General features: G+C 45.1%; 1 protein-coding gene across 1 annotated transcript in view; it reads left to right on the top strand.

Annotated features, from left to right (window-relative positions):
• The window catches only part of LOC118374619 (AMP deaminase 2-like), a 99,322-nt gene that overhangs the window by 71,662 nt on the left and 1,266 nt on the right, over positions 1-26,394 (top strand). Inside the window, exons 11-16 of the mRNA XM_052482628.1 lie at positions 1,018-1,149; positions 10,328-10,491; positions 11,529-11,655; positions 16,290-16,453; positions 18,760-18,880; positions 19,420-19,593. Of these exons, the coding sequence (XP_052338588.1) occupies positions 1,018-1,149; positions 10,328-10,491; positions 11,529-11,655; positions 16,290-16,453; positions 18,760-18,880; positions 19,420-19,593 (882 nt within the window). The remainder of the gene's footprint in view (positions 1-1,017; positions 1,150-10,327; positions 10,492-11,528; positions 11,656-16,289; positions 16,454-18,759; positions 18,881-19,419; positions 19,594-26,394) is intronic.

The following is a 26,394-nucleotide window of genomic DNA, read 5'->3' as shown; positions in this document are numbered from 1 at the left end:
CACGTCTGGTCACATGTGCTCAGTGTGAACCTGCTTTCATCTGTGAAGAGCACAGGGCGCCAGTGGCGAATTTGCCAATCTTGGTGTTCTCTGGCAAATGCCAAATGTCCTGCACGGTGTTGGGCTGTAAGCACAACCCCCACCTGTGGACGTCGGGCCCTCATACCACCCTCATGGAGTCTTGTTTCTGACAATTTGAGCAGACACATGCACATTTCTGGCCTGCTGGAGGTCATTTTGCAGGGCTATGGCAGTGCTCCTCCTGCTCCTCATTGCACAAAGCCGGAGGTAGCGGTCCTGCTGCTGGGTTGTTGCCCTCCTACGGCCTCCTCCACGTCTCCTGATGTACTGGCCTGTCTCCTGGTAGTGCCTCCATGCTCTGGACACTACGCTGACAGACACAGCAAACCTTTTTGCCACAGCTCGCATTGATGTTCCATCCTGGATGAGCTGCACTACCTGAGCCACTTGTGTGGGTTGTAGACTCTGTCTCATGCTACCACTAGAGTGAAAGCACCGCCAGCATTCAAAAGTGACCAAAACATCAGCCAGGAAGCATAGGAACTGAGAAGTGGTCTGTGGTCACCCTCAGCAGAACCACTCCTTTATTGGGGGTGTCTTGCTAATTGCCTATAATTTCCACCTGTTGTCTATTCCATTTGCACAACAGCATGTGAAATGTATTGTCAATCAGTGTTGCTTCCTAAGTGGACAGTTTGATTTCACAGAAGTGTGATTGACTTGGAGTTACATTGTGTTGTTTAAGTGTTCCCTTTATTTTTTTGAGCAGTGTATATTGGTTTTGGTTCCTATATTAAGAGAGGAAACGTAGAGGAGACAGGAAGGTCAATGAAGAGATCTCAGGAAAAGGATGGATGAACAGTCGTTCAATTATTTTCAGATTTTTTTTTATTGACAATTGTACTTTAAAGACAGATGACTCTCTTACGTGACAGCTTGGCAGCGACGTCAAAAAAGTGAGACATTGACTGAGAACTGTCCCCTTTCTCCTCACAGGACCGCAACACTTTCCACCGCTTTGACAAGTTCAACGCCAAATACAACCCCATTGGCGAGTCCATCCTGAGAGAGATCTTCATCAAGACAGACAACCATGTAGAAGGGAAATACTTCGGACACATCATCAAGGTATAAATCAGCATACTGTACCTCTACCTTAACCTAGTAAACAACTGTACCTCTACCTTAACCTAGTAAACAACTGTACCTCTACCTTAACCTAGTAAACAACTGTACCTCTACCGTAACCTAGTAAACAACTGTACCTCTACCTTAACCTAGTAAACAACTGTACCTCTACCTTAACCTAGTAAACAACTGTACCTGTACCTTAACCTAGTAAACAACTGTACCTCTACCTTAACCTAGTAAACAACTGTACCTAACCTAGTAAACAACTTAACCTAGTAAACAACCTCTACCTTAACCTAGTAAACAACTGTACCTCTACCTTAACCTAGTAAACAACTGTACCTCTACCTTAACCTAGTAAACAACTGTACCTCTACCTTAACCTAGTAAACAACTGTACCTCCTACCTTAACCTAGTAAACAACTGTACCTCTAAACCTGTACCTCTAACCTAGTAAACAACTGTACCTCTACCTTAACCTAGTAAACAACTGTACCTCTACCTTAACCTAGTAAACAACTGTACCTCTACCTTAACCTAGTAAACAACTGTACCTCTACCTTAACCTAGTAAACAACTGTACCTCTACCTTAACCTAGTAAACAACTGTACCTCTACCTTAACCTAGTAAACAACTGTACCTCTACCTTAACCTAGTAAACAACTGTACCTCTACCTTAACCTAGTAAACAACTGTACCTCTACCTTAACCTAGTAAACAACTGTACCTCTACCTTAACCTAGTAAACAACTGTACCTCTACCTTAACCTAGTAAACAACTGTACCTCTACCTTAACCTAGTAAACAACTGTACCTCTACCTTAACCTAGTAAACAACTGTACCTCTACCTTAACCTAGTAAACAACTGTACCTCTACCTTAACCTAGTAAACAACTGTACCTCTACCGTAACCTAGTAAACAACTGTACCTCTACCTTAACCTAGTAAACAACTGTACCTCTACCTTAACCTAGTAAACAACTGTACCTCTACCTTAACCTAGTAAACAACTGTACCTCTACCTTAACCTAGTAAACAACTGTACCTCTACCTTAACCTAGTAAACAACTGTACCTCTACCTTAACCTAGTAAACAACTGTACCTCTACCTTAACCTAGTAAACAACTGTACATCTACCTTAACCTAGTAAACAACTGTACCTCTACCTTAACCTAGTAAACAACTGTACCTCTACCGTAACCTAGTAAACAACTGTACCTCTACCTTAACCTAGTAAACAACTGTACCTCTACCTTAACCTAGTAAACAACTGTACCTCTACCTTAACCTAGTAAACAACTGTACCTCTACCTTAACCTAGTAAACAACTGTACCTCTACCTTAACCTAGTAAACAACTGTACCTCTACCTTAACCTAGTAAACAACTGTACCTCTACCTTAACCTAGTAAACAACTGTACCTCTACCTTAACCTAGTAAACAACTGTACCTCTACCTTAACCTAGTAAACAACTGTACCTCTACCTTAACCTAGTAAACAACTGTACATCTACCTTAACCTAGTAAACAACTGTACCTCTACCTTAACCTAGTAAACAACTGTACCTCTACCTTAACCTAGTAAACAACTGTACCTCTACCTTAACCTAGTAAACAACTGTACCTCTACCTTAACCTAGTAAACAACTGTACCTCTACCTTAACCTAGTAAACAACTGTACCTCTACCTTAACCTAGTAAACAACTGTACCTCTACCTTAACCTAGTAAACAACTGTACCTCTACCTTAACCTAGTAAACAACTGTACCTCTACCTTAACCTAGTAAACAACTGTACCTCTACCTTAACCTAGTAAACAACTGTACCTCTACCTTAACCTAGTAAACAACTGTACCTCTACCTTAACCTAGTAAACAACTGTACCTCTACCTTAACCTAGTAAACAACTGTACCTCTACCTTAACCTAGTAAACAACTGTACCTCTACCTTAACCTAGTAAACAACTGTACCTCTACCTTAACCTAGTAAACAACTGTACCTCTACCTTAACCTAGTAAACAACTGTAAACCTACCTCTACCTTAACCTAGTAAACAACTGTACCTCTACCTTAACCTAGTAAACAACTGTACCTCTACCTTAACCTAGTAAACAACTGTACCTCTACCTTAACCTAGTAAACAACTGTACCTCTACCTTAACCTAGTAAACAACTGTACCTCTACCTTAACCTAGTAAACAACTGTACCTCTACCTTAACCTAGTAAACAACTGTACCTCTACCTTAACCTAGTAAACAACTGTACCTCTACCTTAACCTAGTAAACAACTGTACCTCTACCTTAACCTAGTAAACAACTGTACCTCTACCTTAACCTAGTAAACAACTGTACCTCTACCTTAACCTAGTAAACAACTGTACCTCTACCTTAACCTAGTAAACAACTGTACCTCTACCTTAACCTAGTAAACAACTGTACCTCTACCTTAACCTAGTAAACAACTGTACCTCTACCTTAACCTAGTAAACAACTGTACCTCTACCTTAACCTAGTAAACAACTGTACCTCTACCTTAACCTAGTAAACAACTGTACCTCTACCTTAACCTAGTAAACAACTGTACCTCTACCTTAACCTAGTAAACAACTGTACCTCTACCTTAACCTAGTAAACAACTGTACCTCTACCTTAACCTAGTAAACAACTGTACCTCTACCTTAACCTAGTAAACAACTGTACCTCTACCTTAACCTAGTAAACAACTGTACCTCTACCTTAACCTAGTAAACAACTGTACCTCTACCTTAACCTAGTAAACAACTGTACCTCTACCTTAACCTAGTAAACAACTGTACCTCTACCTTAACCTAGTAAACAACTGTACCTCTACCTTAACCTAGTAAACAACTGTACCTCTACCTTAACCTAGTAAACAACTGTACCTCTACCTTAACCTAGTAAACAACTGTACCCTCTACCTTAACCTAGTAAACAACTGTACCTCTACCTTAACCTAGTAAACAACTGTACCTCTACCTTAACCTAGTAAACAACTGTACCTCTACCTTAACCTAGTAAACAACTGTACCTCTACCTTAACCTAGTAAACAACTGTACCTCTACCTTAACCTAGTAAACAACTGTACCTCTACCTTAACCTAGTAAACAACTGTACCTCTACCTTAACCTAGTAAACAACTGTACCTCTACCTTAACCTAGTAAACAACTGTTACCTCTACCTTAACCTAGTAAACAACTGTACCTCTACCTTAACCTAGTAAACAACTGTACCTCTACCTTAACCTAGTAAACAACTGTACCTCTACCTTAACCTAGTAAACAACTGTACCTCTACCTTAACCTAGTAAACAACTGTACCTCTACCTTAACCTAGTAAACAACTGTACCTCTACCTTAACCTAGTAAACAACTGTACCTCTACCTTAACCTAGTAAACAACTGTACCTCTACCTTAACCTAGTAAACTGTTTAAACTGTACCTCTACCTTAACCTAGTAAACAACTGTACCTCTACCTTAACCTAGTAAACAACTGTACCTCTACCTTAACCTAGTAAACAACTGTACCTCTACCTTAACCTAGTAAACAACTGTACCTCTACCTTAACCTAGTAAACAACTGTACCTCTACCTTAACCTAGTAAACAACTGTACCTCTACCTTAACCTAGTAAACAACTGTACCTCTACCTTAACCTAGTAAACAACTGTACCTCTACCTTAACCTAGTAAACAACTGTACCTCTACCTTAACCTAGTAAACAACTGTACCTCTACCTTAACCTAGTAAACAACTGTACCTCTACCTTAACCTAGTAAACAACTGTACCTCTACCTTAACCTAGTAAACAACTGTACCTCTACCTTAACCTAGTAAACAACTGTACCTCTACCTTAACCTAGTAAACAACTGTACCTCTACCTTAACCTAGTAAACAAGTAAAATGCTGTACCTCTACCTTAACCTAGTAAACAACTGTACCTCTACCTTAACCTAGTAAACAACTGTACATCTACCTTAACCTAGTAAACAACTGTACCTCTACCTTAACCTAGTAAACAACTGTACCTCTACCTTAACCTAGTAAACAACTGTACCTCTACCTTAATCTAGTAAACAACTGTACCTCTACCTTAACCTAGTAAACAACTGTACCTCTACCTTAACCTAGTAAACAACTGTACCTCTACCTTAACCTAGTAAACAACTGTAACCTAAACAACTACCTTAACCTAGTAAACAACTGTACCTCTACCTTAACCTAGTAAACAACAACTGTACCTCTACCTTAACCTAGTAAACAACTGTACCTCTACCTTAACCTAGTAAACAACTGTACCTCTACCTTAACCTAGTAAACAACTGTACCTCTACCTTAACCTAGTAAACAACTGTACCTCTACCTTAACCTAGTAAACAACTGTACCTCTACCTTAACCTAGTACCTTAAACAACTGTACCTCTTAACCTACCTTAACCTAGTAAACAACTGTACCTCTACCTTAACCTAGTAAACAACTGTACCTCTACCTTAACCTAGTAAACAACTGTACCTCTACCTTAACCTAGTAAACAACTGTACCTCTACCTTAACCTAGTAAACAACTGTACCTCTACCTTAACCTAGTAAACAACTGTACCTCTACCTGGTACCTCTACCTTAACCTAGTAAACAACTGTACCTCTACCTTAACCTAGTAAACAACTGTACCTCTACCTTAACCTAGTAAACAACTGTACCTCTACCTTAACCTAGTAAACAACTGTACCTCTACCTTAACCTAGTAAACAACTGTACCTCTACTTTAACCTAGTAAACAACTGTACCTCTACCTTAACCTAGTAAACAACTGTACCTAACCTACCTTAACCTAGTAAACAACTGTACCTCTACCTTAACCTAGTAAACAACTGTACCTCTACTTTAACCTAGTAAACAACTGTACCTCTACCTTAACCTAGTAAACAACTGTACCTCTACCTTAACCTAGTAAACAACTGTACCTCTACCTTAACCTAGTAAACAACTGTACCTCTACCTTAACCTAGTAAACAATAGTTCCGTCACAATTCTCGACCCTTTCTTCTGATGTGTGAACTTTCACAAATCTCCATCTGAAATTAAAAGCGTTTGGTGATTTGTGTAAGCAAATTGGAGGGAGTTTCCACAAGAGAAAGAGTGTTCAAATCATAAGAAGAGTAGAGAATCGCGATGGAACCAAAAACAGTATAAAGGGCAGTGTGATTGAGATTGTGTCATCTGTGGATCTGTTGGGTCAGTATGCTAATTGGAGTGGGTCTGGGGTGTCCGGGAGGATGCTGTTGATGTGAGCCATGACCAGCCTTTCAAAGCACTTCATGGCTACCGTCGTGAGTGCCACGGGGCCATAATCATTTAGGCAGGTTACCTTTGGGGCGGCAGGTATCCTAGTGGTTAGAGCGTTGGGCCAGTAACTGAAAGGTTGCTGGATCGAATCCCCGAGCTGACAAGGTAAAAATCTGTTGTTCTGCCCCTGAGCAAGGCAGTTAACCCACCAGTACTGTTCACCAGTAGGCCGTCTTTTTAAATACGAATTTGTTCTTAACTGACTTGTTAAATAAAGGTTCAATGTAAAAGGGAATAATCTGGGCCTGTTCCAGTGAAAGCAGGATATCCTTCTCGTCAGATTCGTTAAAGGAAAAAGTTTATTCCGGTCTGCGGTGAGTAGTTCACCTTCTTTTCGGTCATTAGAGACAGTAGAACCAACATTATGTACACAATAAGTAAAAAATTATTTACACAAAAATAAATAACTAAATTGCACAATTGGTTAGGAGAATGTAAAACGTCAGCCATCTCCGCCATCTCAGGGAACCAGACATATATAGGGAAGGTAATGACAGAGGTGATTGAGTCCAGGTGAGTCCAATAATCGCTGATGCGTGTGACAGAGGGGGGAAGTCAGGTGTGCCTAATGATGATAGCAGGAGTGTGCAATGCTGTGGAGCCTGGCGCCATCGAGCGCCAGGGGGGGGTTGGGAGCAGGCGTGACATCTACGGATGTTGTAGAGCATAAACCTACAGGGGCGAGACATTGTCCACCGTGATGGAAAAGTCTTTGAGCGGGCAGGCCTTCCCCAGGAGCAAAAGCAGTTCCGTCTTGTTGAGTTTGAGCTTGAGGTTGGTGTGCCAACATCCAAGCTGAGATATCTGCCAGGCACGCAGAGATGAGTGTCGCCAGCTGCGTGTCAGAAGGGGGGAAGGAGAAAAGTAGTTGAGTGTCATCTGCATAGCAATGATAGGAGAGACCATGTGAGGATATGACAGAGCAGAGTGACTTGGTGTATAGAGAGAAGAGGAGAGGGCCTAGAAGGGAGGAGAGTTGAAGAGGCAGATTCAAGAGACAGGACGGAGAAGGATTTAGCAGAAGGGAGATATGATAGGTTAGAAGAGAAGAGAGTAGTGGGACAGAGAAGATTTTGACGGCACATGACCATCTGGGTAGGGGCTGAGTGGTTAGGTTTGGAGGAGAGGGAGACCTGGAGGGGGTAGGGGCTGAGTGGTTAGGTTTGGAGGAGAGGGAGACCTGGAGGGGGTAGGGACTGAGTGGTTAGGGTTGGAGGAAAGGGAAACCTGGAGGGGGTAGGGACTGAGTGGTTAGGGTTGGAGGAGAGGGAGACCTGGAGGGTGTAGGGACTGAGTGGTGAGGGTTGGAGGAGAGGGAGACCTGGAGGGGGTAGGGACTGAGTGGTTAGGGTTGGAGGAGAGGGAGACCTGGAGGGGGTAGGGACTGAGTGGTTAGGGTTGGAGGAGAGGGAGACCTGGAGGGTGTAGGGACTGAGTGGTTAGGTTTGGAGGAGAGGGAGACCTGGAGGGGTAGGGACTGAGTGGTGAGGTTTGGAGGAGAGGGAGACCTGGAGGGTGTAGGGACTGAGTGGTGAGGTTTGGAGGAGAGGGAGACCTGGAGGGTGTAGGGACTGAGTGGTGAGGTTTGGAGGAGAGGGAGACCTGGAGGGGTAGGGACTGAGTGGTTAGGGTTGGAGGAGAGGGAGACCTGGAGGGGGTAAGGACTGAGTGGTTAGGGTTGGAGGAGAGGGAGACCTGGAGGGGGTAAGGACTGAGTGGTTAGGGTTGGAGGAGAGGGAGACCTGGAGGGTGTAGGGACTGAGTGGTTAGGGTTGGAGGAGAACAGAGACCTGGAGGGGGTAAGGACTGAGTGGTTAGGTTTGGAGGAGAACAGAGACCTGGATTGATTAACTCTCCAAGGGCACCTGGTGGGTGATAGATGAAAACAATGTTAATCTTGAGTGGACAAGTGATTGTGACAGAATGGAATTTCAGTGATGGACAGGTGAGTGAAGGAGAACAGAGAAACATGTCCCACTTAGGAGAAATATGCCGGCCTGTTCCACCACCCGCTATGGGGTCAGATGAAGAGAGAGCAGCTGAAGAAAGAGCAATGTTCTCTGGCCTCGTCCATGTCTCCTTCAGGGCCAAAAAAGTCTAAGGGACTGAAGGGCAACATAGGCTGAGACGAACTTGGCGTTCTTGACCGCAGATCAGCAATTCCAAACCCTGCCCGGAGACCAGGAATTGAAGATGGGTTGTGAGCGCAGGGTGCATTAAATTAGAAGGGTTGCAGCCAACATGGTGGGAGGTTCTTCACAGCCTACAAGGTGGGAGGTTCTTCACAGCCTACAAGGTGGGAGGTTCTTCACAGCCTACAGGGTGGGAGGTTCTTCACAGCCTACAGGGTGGGAGGTTCTTCACAGCCAACATGGTGGGAGGTTCTTCACAGCCTACAGGGTGGGAGGTTCTTCACAGCCTACAGGGTGGGAGGTTCTTCACAGCCTACAGGGTGGGAGGTTCTTCACAGCCTACATGGTGGGAGGTTCTTCACAGCCTACAGGGTGGGAGGTTCTTCACAGCCTACAGGGTGGGAGGTTCTTCACAGCCTACAGGGTGGGAGGTTCTTCACAGCCAACATGGTGGGAGGTTCTTCACAGCCAACATGGTGGGAGGTTCTTCACAGCCTACAGGGTGAAGTACGAGCTGAGACTGAAAACACATACATAGATGCCAAAGCTTCAAAATAGCAAAATTAGAGAATCTGAAAATAATTAGGTAAGATACTGAGAGAGTGGTGTCGGAGCATTCCTTCTCTTTCCCTTCTCGAACAACTCTGCAAAACCGTCTTTGTTTCGGGCGAAGGTCTTAGTTTTGACAACGAGAGCGCCGTTAAACACTGATTACCAAAACAACAACAGTCATAATTTAACCTGTCGATTAATGTCTGGTTGATGTGTCAACAATCATCTGCAAGTTATGAGCAGTCAGCAGTTAACACAGTAGGCTGCTGGGAAGACAGACAGCGCTTAAAGTAGATGGACCTAGGTAGCAGAGACAGTACTCGACCACAACTGGAGATATCAGGAGTCCTTGGTAGTAATGTTGTATTGTAGTAATGTTGTATTGTAGTAATGTTGTATTGTAGTAATGTTGTATTGTAGTAATGATGTTTTGTAGTAATGTTGTATTGTAGTAATAATGTTTTGTAATAATGCTGTATTGTAGTAATGCTGTATTGTAGTAATGTTGTATTGTAGTAATGCTGTATTGTAGTACTGCTGTATTGTAGTCATGTTGTATTGTAGTAATGTTGTATTGTAGTAATGCTGTTTTGTAGTAATGCTGTATTGTAGTAATGCTGTATTGTAGTAATGCTGTATTGTAGTAATGCTGTATTGTAGTAATGTTGTATTGTAGTAATGCTGTTTTGTATGTTGTATTGTAGTCATGTTGTATTGTAGTAATGCTGTTTTGTATGTTGTATTGTAGTACTGCTGTATTGTAGTCATGTTGTATTGTAGTAATGCTGTATTGTAGTAATGCTGTATTGTAGTCCTGCTGTATTGTAGTAATGCTGTATTGTAGTAATGCTGTATTGTAGTAATGCTGTATTGTAGTAATGCTGTATTGTAGTAATGTTGTATTGTAGTAATGCTGTTTTGTATGTTGTATTGTAGTACTGCTGTATTGTAGTCATGTTGTATTGTAGTAATGCTGTATTGTAGTCATGTTGTATTGAAGTAAGGCTGTATTGTAGTCCTGTTGTATTGTATTTTATGTTGTATTTTAGTAGTAATGTATCTATACTAGGTTTTAGTGCCCCCTGCTGACTATTGTATGCCTCTGCACCCCGTCAGGAGGTGATGGCTGACCTGGAGGAGAGTAAATACCAGAACGTGGAGCTGCGTCTGTCCATCTACGGCCGACAGAGGGACGAATGGGACAAGCTGGCCCAGTGGGCCGTCAAACACCAAGTCTACTCTAACAACGTACGCTGGCTGTTGCAGGTGCCACGACTCTTGTGAGTACCACCAAAGCCTCTTACAACATTATATACCATCTCTGTTACTACTACTTTCATTCATTCAACAATTGTCTGGTGTTCCCACTTCTTCCACACGGTTCTGAATGAAACAACATATTTTCATGTTCGTAATAGACAGAGGTTAGAGTGCTTCAGTCCTTCCACACAGCTATAGTCAAGCCAGCTGCCAGATAACATTGAATTACTGTGAAAGTACCTAATAATTGTTACTGGTCCTTCTGTAGCTCAGTTGGTAGAGCATGGCGCTTGTAACGCCAGGGTAGTGGGTTCGATTCCCGGGACCACCCATACGTAGAATGTATGCACACATGACTGTAAGTCGCTTTGGATAAAAGCGTCTGCTAAATGGCATATATTATTATTATATATTATTATTTTTAATTTGACCTGAAAACCCAATACAAATCTGAAAAAAAGGTGACCAGACCTGCATGCCCTCTATCTCTCTCCACAGTGACGTGTACCACACAAAGGTGACCAGACCTGCATGCCCTCTATCTCTCTCCACAGTGATGTGTACCACACAAAGGTGACCAGACCTGCATGCCCTCTATCTCTCTCCACAGTGATGTGTACCACACAAAGGTGACCAGACCTGCATGCCCTCTATCTCTCTCCACAGTGATGTGTACCACACAAAGGTGACCAGACCTGCATGCCCTCTATCTCTCTCCACAGTGATGTGTACCACACAAAGGTGACCAGACCTGCATGCCTCTATCTCATTCTCCACAGTGATGTGTACCACACAAAGGTGACCAGACCTGCATGCCCTCTATCTCTCCACAGTGATGTGTACCACACAAAGGTGACCAGACCTGCATGCCCTCTATCTCTCTCCACAGTGATGTGTACCACACAAAGGTGACCAGACCTGCATGCCCTCTATCTCTCTCCACAGTGATGTGTACCACACAAAGGTGACCAGACCTGCATGCCCTCTATCTCTCTCCACAGTGATGTGTACCACACAAAGGTGACCAGACCTGCATGCTCTCTATCTCTCTCCACAGTGACGTGTACCACACAAAGAAGCAGCTGTCTAACTTCCAAGAGCTGCTGGAGAACATCTTCATGCCTCTGTTTGAGGTCACCATCGACCCCACCAATCACCGTGAGCTGCACCTCTTCCTACAGCACGTGAGTAAACAACCGTTGGTTTAGTGGGTTCAGAGAAACTTGTGTTTTGGTGTTTCGGTTTATTACGGCTTTTGTCTAGCAGTAAGCTAACGTAGCAGGTTTTTAAAGAAATGTCCGAGCGGCGTTATCTTTCTGGTCCTGACGGAGGAGGGGAAAAACAACTGTGTGTGGGGGAGGTTGTCTTCTGCACTGTTCAACCAATCCAGTCCATGTGGGGGAGGAGTTAAGATGGAGTGCCGCCTTGTTAACGTTCAAAAGAGGAAGTGACATCACTTCCCCTGAAATGTAGTTTACCTTTATTTAACTAGGAAAGTCAGTTAAGAACAAATTCCTAATTTCAATGACGGCCTAGGAATAGTAGGTTAACTGCCTTGTTCACGACAGGTTTGTACTAGTCCAACACTCTAACCACTAGGCTACCCTGCCGCCTCTACACTCTAACCACTAGGCTACTCTGCCGCCTCTACACTCTAACCACTAGGCTACCCTGCCGCCTCTACACTCTAACCACTAGGCTACTCTGCCGCCTCTACACTCTAACCACTAGGCTACCCTGCCGCCTCTACACTCTAACCACTAGGCTACCCTGCCGCCTCTACACTCTAACCACTAGGCTACTCTGCCGCCTCTACACTCTAACCACTAGGCTACCCTGCCGCCTCTACACTCTAACCACTAGGCTACCCTGCCGCCTCTACACTCTAACCACTAGGCTACTCTGCCGCCTCTACACTCTAACCACTAGGCTACCCTGCCGCCTCTACACTCTAACCACTAGGCTACTCTGCCGCCTCTACACTCTAACCCAGGGGTGTCAAACTCATTTCGCATCGTGGGCCACATACGGCCTAGGGAGATGTCAAGTGGGCCGGACCATTAAAATTATACCATACTCTGCTATAAATAACCAAAATATCATGTCTTTCCTTTGTTTTGGTGTAAAGAAGCACAAGAACATTAGGAAAATATTAAAATTTAATGAACTATCCTTTTACAAAACATTTCATGAAACACCTCATATTTCCTTAGACAAATGTGCAATTTACTTTTATCATTCACAAATATGCATTGCAACTGATCCCACTGATTGTACAAAGGCACAAAACTTTAATTGGTACTGAAAAATATAGTAATGCACTTTAAGATTAAATGAGACTTTTAAAGAAAGGAATTTTTAAACCACTTACACATACGCATATAAAATCTAAATGTAATCCCTGCGTACACCTTACAAACTAAGGAGAGTGATTTTAAATGTGTAATGAAGAAAGTGTTCGCCTGTCCTGTAAATCTGTAAACTTCATACATGAAACATACATACACATACAATACATACTGAAAATTTATGGAGTTGTATGAACAGTAGAATTCCATCACACAACTTTTGTTTTGAAGCTGCTGACTAACATTAAAGTGCACATTTTTTAAATCACCACAGTAAGGATTCATCTTCACAGAGCTGTATTCTTTCAATGCAAACAGTATCTAAGGCAGCATTTTAAAGGTGTTAGTCTAGTTTTTCGCTGTGATGAGTCTCGTAGTGGCGTCGAATATTATATTCCTTCAATACCGAAACTTGTTGCAAACACACCAAGCACAAAGGTTTTCCGTGCATCTCTGTAAATAAATAGGACGTGGTCCATTTTTCTTTGAAAATTCTACACTCCTTATCTACTTTTCTCCGTTTGGATAACGACATTTTGGCTAATGAGGGTGTAGCGGAGAGGTAGAGACCAAGGTATTAACAACGTCGTAACAAGCAGCAGATGGCGCATTGATACCGTCTGCTGTTTTCAGTCTGTCTCAGTGATGCGGCTTGTCTTCTACTCTGATGGAAAGAGTGCGCCCCTTAGCGGATAATCCATGAATTGCAGCGAATTAAAAATATTAATTCCATGTCTTTTATGCATTTTTTCCACTTTCAAATTATCCTGCGGGCCTGATCGAACCTCCTTGGGGGCCGGTTCCGGCCCGCGGGCCGTATGTTTGACACCCTGCTCTAACCACTAGGATACCCTGCCGCCTCTACACTCTAACCACTAGGATACCCTGCCGCCTCTACACTCTAACCACTAGGCTACTCTGCCGCCTCTACACTCTAACCACTAGGCTACCCTGCCGCCACTACACTCTAACCACTAGGCTACCCTGCCACCTCTACACTCTAACCACTAGGCTACCTGCCCCCTCTACACTCTAACCACTAGGCTACTCTGCCGCCTCTACACTCTAACCGCTAGGCTACCCTGCCGCCTCTACACTCTAACCACTAGGCTACCCTGCCCCCTCTACACTGTAACCACTAGGCTAACTGCCGCCCCTACACTCTAACCACTAGGCTACCTGCCTCCTCTACACTCTAACCACTAGGCTACCTGCATCCTCTACACTCTAACCACTAGGCTACCTGCATCCTCTACACTCTAACCACTAGGCTACCCTGCCGCCTCTACACTCTAACCACTAGGCTACCCTGCCGCCTCTACACTCTAACCACTAGGCTACCCTGCCGCCTCTACACTCTAACCACTAGGCTACTCTGCCGCCTCTACACTCTAACCACTAGGATACCCTGCCGCCTCTACACTCTAACCACTAGGATACCCTGCCGCCTCTACACTCTAACCACTAGGCTACTCTGCCGCCTCTACACTCTAACCACTAGGCTACCCTGCCGCCACTACACTCTAACCACTAGGCTACCCTGCCACCTCTACACTCTAACCACTAGGCTACCTGCCCCCTCTACACTCTAACCACTAGGCTACTCTGCCGCCTCTACACTCTAACCGCTAGGCTACCCTGCCGCCTCTACACTCTAACCACTAGGCTACCCTGCCCCCTCTACACTGTAACCACTAGGCTAACTGCCGCCCCTACACTCTAACCACTAGGCTACCTGCCTCCTCTACACTCTAACCACTAGGCTACCTGCATCCTCTACACTCTAACCACTAGGCTACCCTGCCGCCTCTACACTCTAACCACTAGGCTACCCTGCCGCCTCTACACTCTAACCACTAGGCTACCCTGCCGCCTCTACACTCTAACCACTAGGCTACCCTGCTGCCTCTACACTCTAACCGCTAGGCTACCCTGCCGCCTCTACACTCTAACCACTAGGCTACCCTGCCGCCTATACACTCTAACCGCTAGGCTACCCTGCCGCCTCTACACTCTAACCACTAGGCTACCCTGCCGCCTCTACACTCTAACCACTAGGCTACCCTGCCGCCTCTACACTCTAACCACTAGGCTACCCTGCCGCCTCTACACTCTAACCACTAGGCTACCCTGCCGCCTCTACACTCTAACCACTAGGCTACCCTGCCGCCTCTACACTCTAGCCACTAGGCTACCCTGCCGCCTCTACACTCTAGCCACTAGGCTACCCTGCCGCCTCTACACTCTAACCACTAGGCTACCCTGCTGCCTCTACACCTAACCACTAGGCTACCCTGCCGCCTCTACACTCTAGCCACTAGGCTACCCTGCCGCCTCTACACTCTAGCCACTAGGCTACCCTGCCGCCTCTACACTCTAACCACTAGGCTACCCTGCTGCCTCTACACTCTAACCACTAGGCTACCCTGCCGCCTCTACACTCTAACCACTAGGCTACTCTGCCGCCTCTACACTCTAGCCACTAGGCTACCCTGCCGCCTCTACACTCTAACCACTAGGCTACTCTGCCGCCTCTACACTCTAACCACTAGGCTACCCTGCCGCCTCTACACTCTAGCCACTAGGCTACCCTGCCGCCTCTACACTCTAGCCACTAGGCTACCCTGCCGCCTCTACACTCTAACCACTAGGCTACCCTGCAGCCTCTACACTCTAACCACTAGGCTACCCTGCCGCCTCTACACTCTAGCCACTAGGCTACCCTGCCGCGCCTACACTCTAGCCACTAGGCTACCCTGCCGCCTCTACACTCTAACCACTAGGCTACCCTGCTGCCTCTACACTCTAACCACTAGGCTACCCTGCCGCCTCTACACTCTAGCCACTAGGCTACCCTGCCGCCTCTACACTCTAACCACTAGGCTACCCTGCTGCCTCTACACTCTAACCACTAGGCTACCCTGCCGCCTCTACACTCTAACCACTAGGCTACCCTGCCGCCTCTACACTCTAACCACTAGGCTACCCTGCCGCCTCTACACTCTAACCACTAGGCTACCCTGCCGCCTCTACACTCTAACCACTAGGCTACCCTGCCGCCTCTACACTCTAACCACTAGGCTACTCTGCAGCAGAAAAATCTGGAATTTCCGGTTGTTTTTCCGTCTCCACAGAGGGTAGTCAATCAGAGAGGATTTCTGCCACACTGGCCGTGTTTGAGAACATCAATTTCCGACAGATCTACACATCACAATGTCAGTCAGTCAGCTCAGTCCGTCATCAGCGACTGACCTAAACTGATGCTCTCGAACACGACCGTGATCAACACGAAGATGATAACGTCGACAATGATGATTACGATGACGATGTTGTGTGTGTGTGTGTGTGTGTGTGTGTGTGTGTGTGTGTGTGTGTGTGTGTGTGTGTGTGTGTGTGTGTGTGTGTGTGCGTGTGCGTGTGCTGTGTGTGTGTGTGTGTGTGTGTGTGTGTGTGTGTGTGTGTGTGTTCAGGTGGTGGGCTTCGACAGTGTGGATGACGAGTCTAAACCAGAGCATCACTGCTTCAACATGGAGAGTCCTCTGCCAGCCAACTGGACTGAGGAAGACAACCCTCCTTATGCCTACTACCTGTACTATATGTACGCTAACATGACCGTGCTCAACCACCTGCGCAGGTACAGGACTACATGACAACGCAGCACTGTACCATTTACACTGATTCGAGCATTATCACTGTAAACACCTGGCTATATGTGTGGGAATGGTAGCTAGGACTCTCCATCAGGGCTCTCCAACCCTGTTGCTGGAGGTTTTCATTACAACCCTGTTCCTGTATGTTTTCATTCCAACCCTGTTGCTGTAGGTTTTCATTCCAACCCTGTTGCTGGAGGTTTTCATTACAACCCTGTTGCTGTAGGTTTTCATTACAACCCTGTTGCTGTAGGTTTTCATTACAACCCTGTTGCTGTAGGTTTTCATTACAACCCTGTTGCTGTAGGTTTTCATTCCAACCCTGTTGCTGTAGGTTTTCATTACAACCCTGTTGCTCTAGGTTTTCAGTACAACCCTGTTGCTCTAGGTTTTCAGAACAACCCTGTTGCTGGAGGTTTTCAGTACAACCCTGTTGCTCTAGGTTTTCAGAACAACCCTGTTGCTGGAGGTTTTCAGTACAACCCTGTTGCTGGAGGTTTTCATTCCAACCCTGTTGCTGGAGGTTTTCATTCCAACCCTGTTGCTGTATGTTTTCATTACAACCCTGTTGCTGTAGGTTTTCATTACAACCCTGTTGCTGGAGGTTTTCAGTACAACCCTAGTTGCTGTTGGTTTTCAGTACAACTGTTGCTGTTGGTTTTCAGTACAACCCTGTTTGTAAGGCTTTTCATTCCAACCCTGTTGCTGTAAAGGTTTTGTAAAGTACAACCCTGTTGCTGGAGGTAGCTTTCAGTACAACCCTGTTCCTGGAGGTTTTCAGGAACAGGGTTGCTGTAGGTTTTGTACAACCCTGTTGCTGTTGGTTTTCAGTACAACCCTGTGTGCTGGATGTTTTCATTCCAACAGGGTTGCTGTTGGTTTTCAGTACAACCCTGTTGCTGTTGGTTTTCAGTAAACAGGGTTGCTGTATGTTTTCATTCCAACCCTGTTGCTGTAGATTTCAGAAACAACCCTGTTCCTGGAGGTTTTCCTTCCAACCATGGTTCCTGGAGGTTTTCATTCCAACCCTGTTCCTGGAGGTTTTCATTCCAACCCTGTTCCTGGAGGTTAGCTTCCAACCCTGTTCCTGGAGGTTTTCAGTACAACCCTAGTTCCTGGAGGTTTTGAACAACCCTGTTGCTGGATGTTTTCAGTCCAACAGGGTTTCCAGCACACCTGACTCTAATAATTAACTGGTTGATAAGCTGAACAGGGTTAGTTAAAACTGGGGTTGAAAGGAACAGGGTTTGCAGAGCCCTGGTGTGAACCTACAGGAGGGTAGCTCTCCAGGAACAGGGTTGGAGAGCCCTGGTGTGAACCTACAGGAGGGTAGCTCTCCAGGAACAGGGTTGGAGAGCCCTGGTGTGAACCTACAGGAGGGTAGCTCTCCAGGAACAGGGTTTGGAGAGCCCTGGTGTGAACCTACAGGAGGGTAGCTCTCCAGGAACAGGGTTGGAGAGCCCTGGTGTGAACCTACAGGAGGGTAGCTCTCCAGGAACAGGGTTGGAGAGCCCTGGTGTGAACCTACAGGAGGGTAGCTCTCCAGGAACAGGGTTGGAGAGCCCTGGTGTGAACCTACAGGAGGGTAGCTCTCCAGGAACAGGGTTGAAGAGCCCTGAGCTACTGTAGATACTTGCCACTAAAAGTCATAAGCAACACTTCTTCGTTCACATTTCAGTGAGGGTCATGACCCTATACAGACATACCAATAGATAATGGACACAGGAAACCCACCGACAATACTATCAGTTATCAGAACAGAACAGTGCAAGATGCAACATAAACTCAATATGACCTGGCTTTGACCTCTATGTTATGTAGCTGTGTTATACAGTGTTGCTAAGGTATTATAACCACCTTATCTCTTTAGCTGTCTGAGTAGTTGTGTTGTATACGGTTTGAGTCTCTTCCCCACCATACCTCTGATTGTGTGTACAAATCTAATCTAATCAAATCTATTTATATAGCCCTTCGTACATCAGCTGATATCTCAGTGCTGTACAGAAACCCAGCCTAAAACCCCAAACAGCAAGCAATGCAGGTGTAGAAGCACGGCGGCTAGGAAAAACTCCCTAGAAAGGCCAAAACCTAGGAAGAAACCTAGAGAGGAACCAGGCTATGTGGGGTGGCCAGTCCTCTTCTGGCAGTGCCAGGTGGAGATTCTCTCTCTCTCTCTCTCTCTCTCTCTCTCTCTCTCTCTCTCTCTCTCTCTCTCTCTCTCTCTCTCTCTCTCTCTCTCTCTATCTATCTATCTATCTATCTATGAACCAGCTCTCTGTGTGTGTTATAGGCAGAGAGGTTTCAACACCCTGGTGCTGCGCCCTCACTGTGGGGAGGCGGGGCCTATCCATCACCTGGTGTCAGGTTTCATGCTGTCAGAAAACATCTCCCACGGACTACTGCTTAGGAAGGTACTGCTGCTCCTTTTAATCCCCCGAGCAACACTCACACTCACACTCACACTCACACTCACACGCACACGCACACGCACACGCACACGCACACACACACACACACACACACACACACACACACTCACACGCACACTCACACGCACACTCACACTCACAATCACACGCACACGCACACTCACACTCACACTCACACTCACACGCACACGCACACTCACACTCACACTCACACTCACACTCACACTCACACTCACACGCACACTCACACGCACACGCACACTCACACTCACACTCACACTTGTCAGCCGTCACAATCTCTCTATTTCCCACAATCCAATGGGGAAGTGGCCTCGGTCAAGTACAGTACGAGCTTGTGACCATCTGGTGCCCTTCAAACATGGCGGCTACTGTAAATGTTCCAAAGCATATGGTTCATGGGTTGGTTGTTCTTTTCTATCAATGACGTTTCCATGGGGACAACGGCCCCACAACAAGAACACATAGTGTATCACCATTGTCTTTCCCCCTGTCCCCTCCAGGCCCCTGTACTGCAGTACCTGTACTACCTGGCTCAGATCGGTATCGCCATGTCTCCTCTCAGCAACAACAGCCTGTTCCTCAGCTACCACCGTAACCCTCTGCCCGAATATCTGTCCAGAGGACTCATGGTCTCACTGTCCACTGACGATCCTCTGCAGTTCCACTTCACTAAGGTTGGTGAACCCCAACGATGTATAGAAATAAACGCTATGAATACCGGTATGCAAATATATGCTATATTACATGTCTATGATGCCATGTCACTAGCTAGAAATATTTCCATCCAATTGGCAACTGATTTTCATGAAAATATTCATTAAAAAATCAATGGTACTTTTTCTCTTCAGTTTTCATGTACCGAATATATATGTTCAATAATGTTTCCATCTCTACTGATTTAGTTTTGTCACAACAACAACAAAAAAACTGGTGTTACATAAACAAACGTTCCTACACTGGTCTTGGTGCCTGAGCTCCAGACAACAGCTCTCAGATACAGGGCGGGTAGGTTAGGTAGGCTACATGATGACATTATTATGGATAAGAAAGAGAGAGAATATTTGTATTTGTCAAAAATGGCAGCCAAGCATCAATCATCATGTCATCAGAATAAGAACCGCAATATTTATTGGAAAGGACCATCATCTGTATTTGTGCAAAAACCATGTTCTGATTGGTAGATAAGTAGCTGTGGAGAATAGATTGTGTTCTGGAGGGTAGATAAGTAGCTGTGGAGAATAGACCATGTTCTGATGGGTAGATAAGTAGCTGTGGAGAATAGACCATGTTCTGGAGGGTAGATAAGTAGCTGTGGAGAATAGACCATGTTCTGGAGGGTAGATAAGTAGCTGTGGAGAATAGACCATGTTCTGGAGGGTAGATAAGTAGCTGTGGAGAATAGACCAAGTTCTGATGGGTAGATAAGTAGCTGTGGAGAATAGATTGTGTTCTGGAGGGTAGATAAGTAGCTGTGGAGAATAGATTGTGTTCTGGAGGGTAGATAAGTAGCTGTGGAGAATAGACCATGTTCTGATGGGTAGATAAGTAGCTGTGGAGAATAGATTGTGTTCTGGAGGGTAAATAAGTAGCTGTGGAGAATAGATTGTGTTCTGGAGGGTAGATAAGTAGCTGTGGAGAATAGACCAAGTTCTGATGGGTAGATAAGTAGCTGTGGAGAATAGATTGTGTTCTGTGGAGAATAGATTGTGTTCTGGAGGGTAAGATAAGTAGCTGTGGAGAATAGATTGTGTTCTGGAGGGTAGATAAGTAGCTGTGGAGAATAGATTGTGTGTTCTGATGGGTAGATAAGTAGCTGTGGAGAATAGACCAAGTTCTGATGGGTAGATAAGTAGCTGTGGAGAATAGATTGTGTTCTGGAGGGTAGATAAGTAGCTGTGGAGAATAGACCATGTTCTGATGGGCAGATAAGTAGCTGTGGAGAATAGACCAAGTTCTGATGGGTAGATAAGTAGCTGTGGAGAATAGATTAGCTGTGGAGAATAGATTGTTCTGGACGGCAGATAAGTAGCTGTGGAGAATAGATTGTGTTCTGGAGGGTAGATAAGTAGCTGTGGAGAATAGACCAAGTTCTGGAGGGTAGATAAGTAGCTGTGGAGAATAGACCATGTTCTGGAGGGTAGATAAGTAGCTATGGAGAATAGACCAAGTTCTGATGGGTAGATAAGTAGCTGTGGAGAATAGATTGGTTCTGGAGGGCAGATAAGTTCTGGAGGGCTGTGGAGAATAGATTGTGTTCTGGAGGGTAGATAAGTAGCTGTGGAGAATAGACCAAGTTCTGATGGGTAGATAAGTAGCTGTGGAGAATAGACCATGTTCTGGAGGGTAGATAAGTAGCTGTGGAGAATAGATTGTGTTCTGGAGGGTAGATAAGTAGCTGTGGAGAATAGACCATGTTCTGATGGGTAGATAAGTAGCTGTGGAGAATAGACCATGTTCTGGAGGGTAGATAAGTAGCTGTGGAGAATAGATTGTGTTCTGGAGGGTAGATAAGTAGCTGTGGAGAATAGACCATGTTCTGGAGGGTAGATAAGTAGCTGTGGAGAATAGATTGTGTTCTGGAGGGTAGATAAGTAGCTGTGGAGAATAGACCATGTTCTGATGGGTAGATAAGTAGCTGTGGAGAATAGACCATGTTCTGATGGGTAGATAAGTAGCTGTGGAGAATAGACCATGTTCTGGAGGGTAGATAAGTAGCTGTGGAGAATAGACCAAGTTCTGGAGGGTAGATAAGTAGCTGTGGAGAATAGATTGTGTTCTGGAGGGTAGATAAGTAGCTGTGGAGAATAGATTGTGTTCTGGAGGGTAGATAAGTAGCTGTGGAGAATAGATTGTGTTCTGGAGGGTAGATAAGTAGCTGTGGAGAATAGACCATGTTCTGGAGGGTAGATAAGTAGCTGTGGAGAATAGACCAAGTTCTGATGGGTAGATAAGTAGCTGTGGAGAATAGATTGTGTTCTGGAGGGTAGATAAGTAGCTGTGGAGAATAGATTGTGTTCTGGAGGGTAGATAAGTAGCTGTGGAGAATAGACCATGTTCTGATGGGTAGATAAGTAGCTGTGGAGAATAGATTGTGTTCTGGAGGGTAGATAAGTAGCTGTGGAGAATAGATTGTGTTCTGGAGGGTAGATAAGTAGCTGTGGAGAATAGACCATGTTCTGATGGGTAGATAAGTAGCTGTGGAGAATAGACCATGTTCTGATGGGTAGATAAGTAGCTGTGGAGAATAGACCATGTTCTGATGGGTAGATAAGTAGCTGTGGAGAATAGACCATGTTCTGGAGGGTAGATAAGTAGCTGTGGAGAATAGACCATGTTCTGATGGGTAGATAAGTAGCTGTGGAGAATAGACCATGTTCTGGAGGGTAGATAAGTAGCTGTGGAGAATAGACCATGTTCTGGAGGGTAGATAAGTAGCTGTGGAGAATAGACCATGTTCTGGAGGGTAGAACAGTAGCTGTGGAGAATAGTCATGATTCCATGCTTGGTAGATAAGTAGCTGTGGAGAATAGACCATGTTCTGATCCCTAGATAAGAATAGCTGTGGAGAATAGACCGTGTTCTGATGGGTAGATTATCTGATGGAAGTATGACATGTTCTGTTACTGTAGGATAAGTAGCTGTGGAGAATAGACCAAGTTCTGGAGGGTAGATAAGTAGCTGTGGAGAATAGACCAGTTCTGATGGGTAGATAAGTAGCTGTGGAGAATAGAGTGTTCTGATGAGGGAGATCCCATAAGGTACTATTTGGAGAATAACCACTGCATTATCAAGTTTGTAGATAAGTAGCTGTAGGAGCATAGATTGTGTTCTGGACATAGATACCTAGCTGTGGAGAATAGACCTGTTTCTACTGTTAGATGTAGCTGTGGAGAATAGACCAAGTTCTGATTGGTAGATTCTGGAGATGTTAGTAGACCATGTTCTGGAGGGTAGATAAGTAGCTGTGGAGAATAGATTGTGTTCTGAGGGTAGATATTCCTACTGAGAATAGACCATGTTTCTGATGGGTAGATAAGTTAGCTGTGGAGAATAGTTGCCTGTTCTGGATGGGTAGTTAGCCTAGTTTCTAGAATAGACCATGTTCTACTGGGTAGATCCTAGCTGTGGAGAATAGACCATTCCTACTGTGAGCATGATGGGTAGATTTCTAGCTGTGGAGAATAGACCATGTTCTAAGAGAGCTAATTAAAGTAAATAAATAAGTAGGAATAAAGTGTGGAGCTGTGAACAGACTGTACATAGTCATGATTCCATGCTTGTGCCCTACTGGTTAGCCTGTTCCCTGACTCCAAGAGCTGTTTCGGGCCTGTTAGCCTGAATCTCATTAGCCTGTTCCTACTGTTAGCCTGTATTACTGTTACTGTTTCTACTGTTAGCCTGTTCCTATCTGTAATCCTGTTCCTACTGTTAGCCTGTTCCTGACTGTTAGCTTGGCCTACTGGAACAGTGTTCTACTGTTAGCCTGTTTCTACTGTTAGCCTGTTTATCATTAGCACTGCATTTCCTACTGTTAGCCTGTTCCTACTGTTAGCCTGTTCCCTACTACCTGTTCCTACTGTTAGCCTGTTCCTACTGTTAGCCTTTTCCTACTGTTAGCCTGTTCCTACTGTTAGCCTGTTCCTACTGTTAGCCTGTTCCTACTGTTAGCCTGTTCCTACTGTTAGCCTGTTCCTACTGTTAGCCTGTTCCTACTGTTAGCCTGTTCCTACTGTTAGCCTGTTCCTACTGTTAGCCTGTTCCTACTGTTAGCCTGTTTCTACTGTTAGCCTGTTCCCTGTTACTACTATTAGCCTGTTCCTACTGTTAGCCTGTTCCTACTGTTAGCCTGTTCCTACTGTTAGCCTGTTCCTACTGTTAGCCTGTTCCTACTGTTAGCCTGTTCCTACTGTTAGCCTGTTCCTACTGTTAGCCTGTTTCTACTGTTAGCCTGTTCCTACTGTTAGCCTGTTCCTACTGTTAGCCTGTTCCTACTGTTAGCCTGTTCCTACTGTTAGCCTGTTTCTACTGTTAGCCTGTTCCTACTGTTAGCCTGTTCCTACTGTTAGCCTGTTTCTACTGTTAGCCTGTTCCTACTGTTAGCCTGTTCCTGCTATTAGCCTGTTCCTACTGTTAGCCTGTTCCTACTGTTAGCCTGTTCCTACTGTTAGCCTGTTCTATTAGCCTGTTCCTACTGTTAGCCTGTTCCTACTGTTAGCCTGTTCCTACTGTTAGCCCTACTGTTAGCCTGTTCCTACTGTTAGCCTGTTCCTACTGTTAGCCTGTTCCTACTGTTAGCCTGTTCCTACTGTTAGCCTGTTTCTACTGTTAGCCTGTTCCTACTGTTAGCCTGTTCCTACTGTTAGCCTGTTTCTACTGTTAGCCTGTTCCTACTGTTAGCCTGTTCCTACTGTTAGCCTGTTCCTACTGTTAGCCTGTTCCTACTGTTAGCCTGTTCCTACTGTTAGCCTGTTCCTACTGTTAGCCTGTTCCTACTGTTAGCCTGTTCCTACTGTTAGCCTGTTCCTACTGTTAGCCTGTTCCTACTGTTAGCCTGTTCCTGCTGTTAGCCTGTTCCTACTGTTAGCCTGTTCCTACTGTTAGCCTGTTTCTACTGTTAGCCTGTTTCTACTGTTAGCCTGTTTCTACTGTTAGCCTGTTCCTACTGTTAGCCTGTTTCTACTGTTAGCTATTGTAATCCTGTTCCTACTGTTAGCCTGTTCCTACTGTTAGCCTGTTCCTACTGTTAGCCTGTTCCTACTGTTAGCCTGTTCCTACTGTTAGCCTGTTCCTACTGTTAGCCTGTTCCTACTATTAGCCTGTTCCTACTGTTAGCCTGTTCCTACTGTTAGCCTGTTTTCTACTGTAAGCCTGTTCCTACTGTTAGCCTGTTCCTACTGTTAGCCTGTTCCTACTGTTAGCCTGTTTCTACTGTAGCCTGTTCCTACTATTAGCCTGTTCCTACTGTTAGCCTGTTCCTACTGTTAGCCTGTTTCTACTGTTAGCCTGTTCCTGCTATTAGCCTGTTCCTACTGTAAGCCTGTTCCTACTGTTAGCCTGTTTACTGTTAGCCTGTTCCTACTGTTAGCCTGTTTCTACTGTTAGCCTGTTCCTACTGTAATCCTGTTCCTGGTAGGGAGCCTGTTCCTACTGTTAGCCTGTTCCTACGCAGTGTTCCTTGTTTGGGTGTAGGGCCTGATCAGTTAGCCTGTTCCTACTGTTAGCCTGTTCCTACTGTTAGCCTGTTCCTACTGTTAGCCTGTTCCTACTGTTAGCCTGTTCTTACTGTTAGCACATTCCTACTGTTAGCCTGTTCCTACTGTTAGCCTGTTCCTACTGTTAGCCTGTTTCTACTGTTAGCCTGTTCCTACTGTTAGCCTGTTTCTACTATTAGCCTGTTCCTACTGTTAGCCTGTTTCTACTGTTAGCCTGTTCCTACTGTAATCATGTTCCTACTATTAGCCTGTTCCTACTGTTAGCCTGTTCCTACTGTTAGCCTGTTCCTACTGTTAGCCTTTTCCTACTATTAGCCTGTTCCTACTGTTAGCCTGTTCCTACTGTTAGCCTGTTTCTACTGTTAGCCTGTTTCTACTGTTAGCCTGTTCCTACTGTTAGCCTGTTTCTACTGTTAGCCTGTTCCTACTGTTAGCACATTCCTACTGTTAGCCTGTTCCTACTGTTAGCCTGTTCCTACTGTTAGCCTGTTCCTACTGTTAGCCTGTTTCTACTGTTAGCCTGTTCCTACTGTTAGCCTGTTCCTACTGTTAGCCTGTTTCTACTGTTAGCCTGTTCCTACTGTTAGCCTGTTCCTACTGTTAGCCTGTTTCTACTATTAGCCTGTTTCTACTGTTAGCCTGTTCCTACTGTTAGCCTGTTTCTACTGTTAGCCTGTTCCTACTGTTAGCCTGTTCCTACTGTTAGCACATTCCTACTGTTAGCCTGTTTCTACTGTTAGCCTGTTCCTACTGTTAGCCTGTTCCTACTGTTAGCCTGTTCCTACTGTTAGCCTGTTCCTACTGTTAGCCTGTTCCTACTGTTAGCCTGTTCCTACTGTTAGCCTGTTCCTACTGTTAGCCTGTTCCTACTGTTAGCCTGTTCCTACTATTAGCCTGTTCCTACTGTTAGCCTGTTCCTACTGTTAGCCTGTTCCTACTGTTAGCCTGTTCCTACTGTTAGCCTGTTTCTACTGTTAGCCTGTTTCTACTGTTAGCCTGTTCCTACTGTTAGCCTGTTCCTACTGTTAGCCTGTTCCTACTGTTAGCCTGTTCCTACTGTTAGCCTGTTCCTACTGTTAGCCTGTTCCTACTGTTAGCCTGTTCCTACTGTTAGCCTGTTCCTACTGTTAGCCTGTTCCTACTGTTAGCCTGTTCTTACTGTTAGCCTGTTCCTACTGTTAGCCTGTTCCTACTGTTATCCTGTTCCTACTGTTAGCCTGTTCCTACTGTTAGCCTGTTCCTACTGTTAGCACATTCCTACTG

Source organism: Oncorhynchus keta, chromosome 27 (assembly GCF_023373465.1).
Source record: "Oncorhynchus keta strain PuntledgeMale-10-30-2019 chromosome 27, Oket_V2, whole genome shotgun sequence".
Classification (NCBI taxonomy): Eukaryota; Metazoa; Chordata; class Actinopteri; order Salmoniformes; family Salmonidae; genus Oncorhynchus; species Oncorhynchus keta.
The sequence above is the reverse complement of the archived record's forward strand: the minus strand, read 5'-3'. Positions and strand labels throughout refer to the sequence as shown.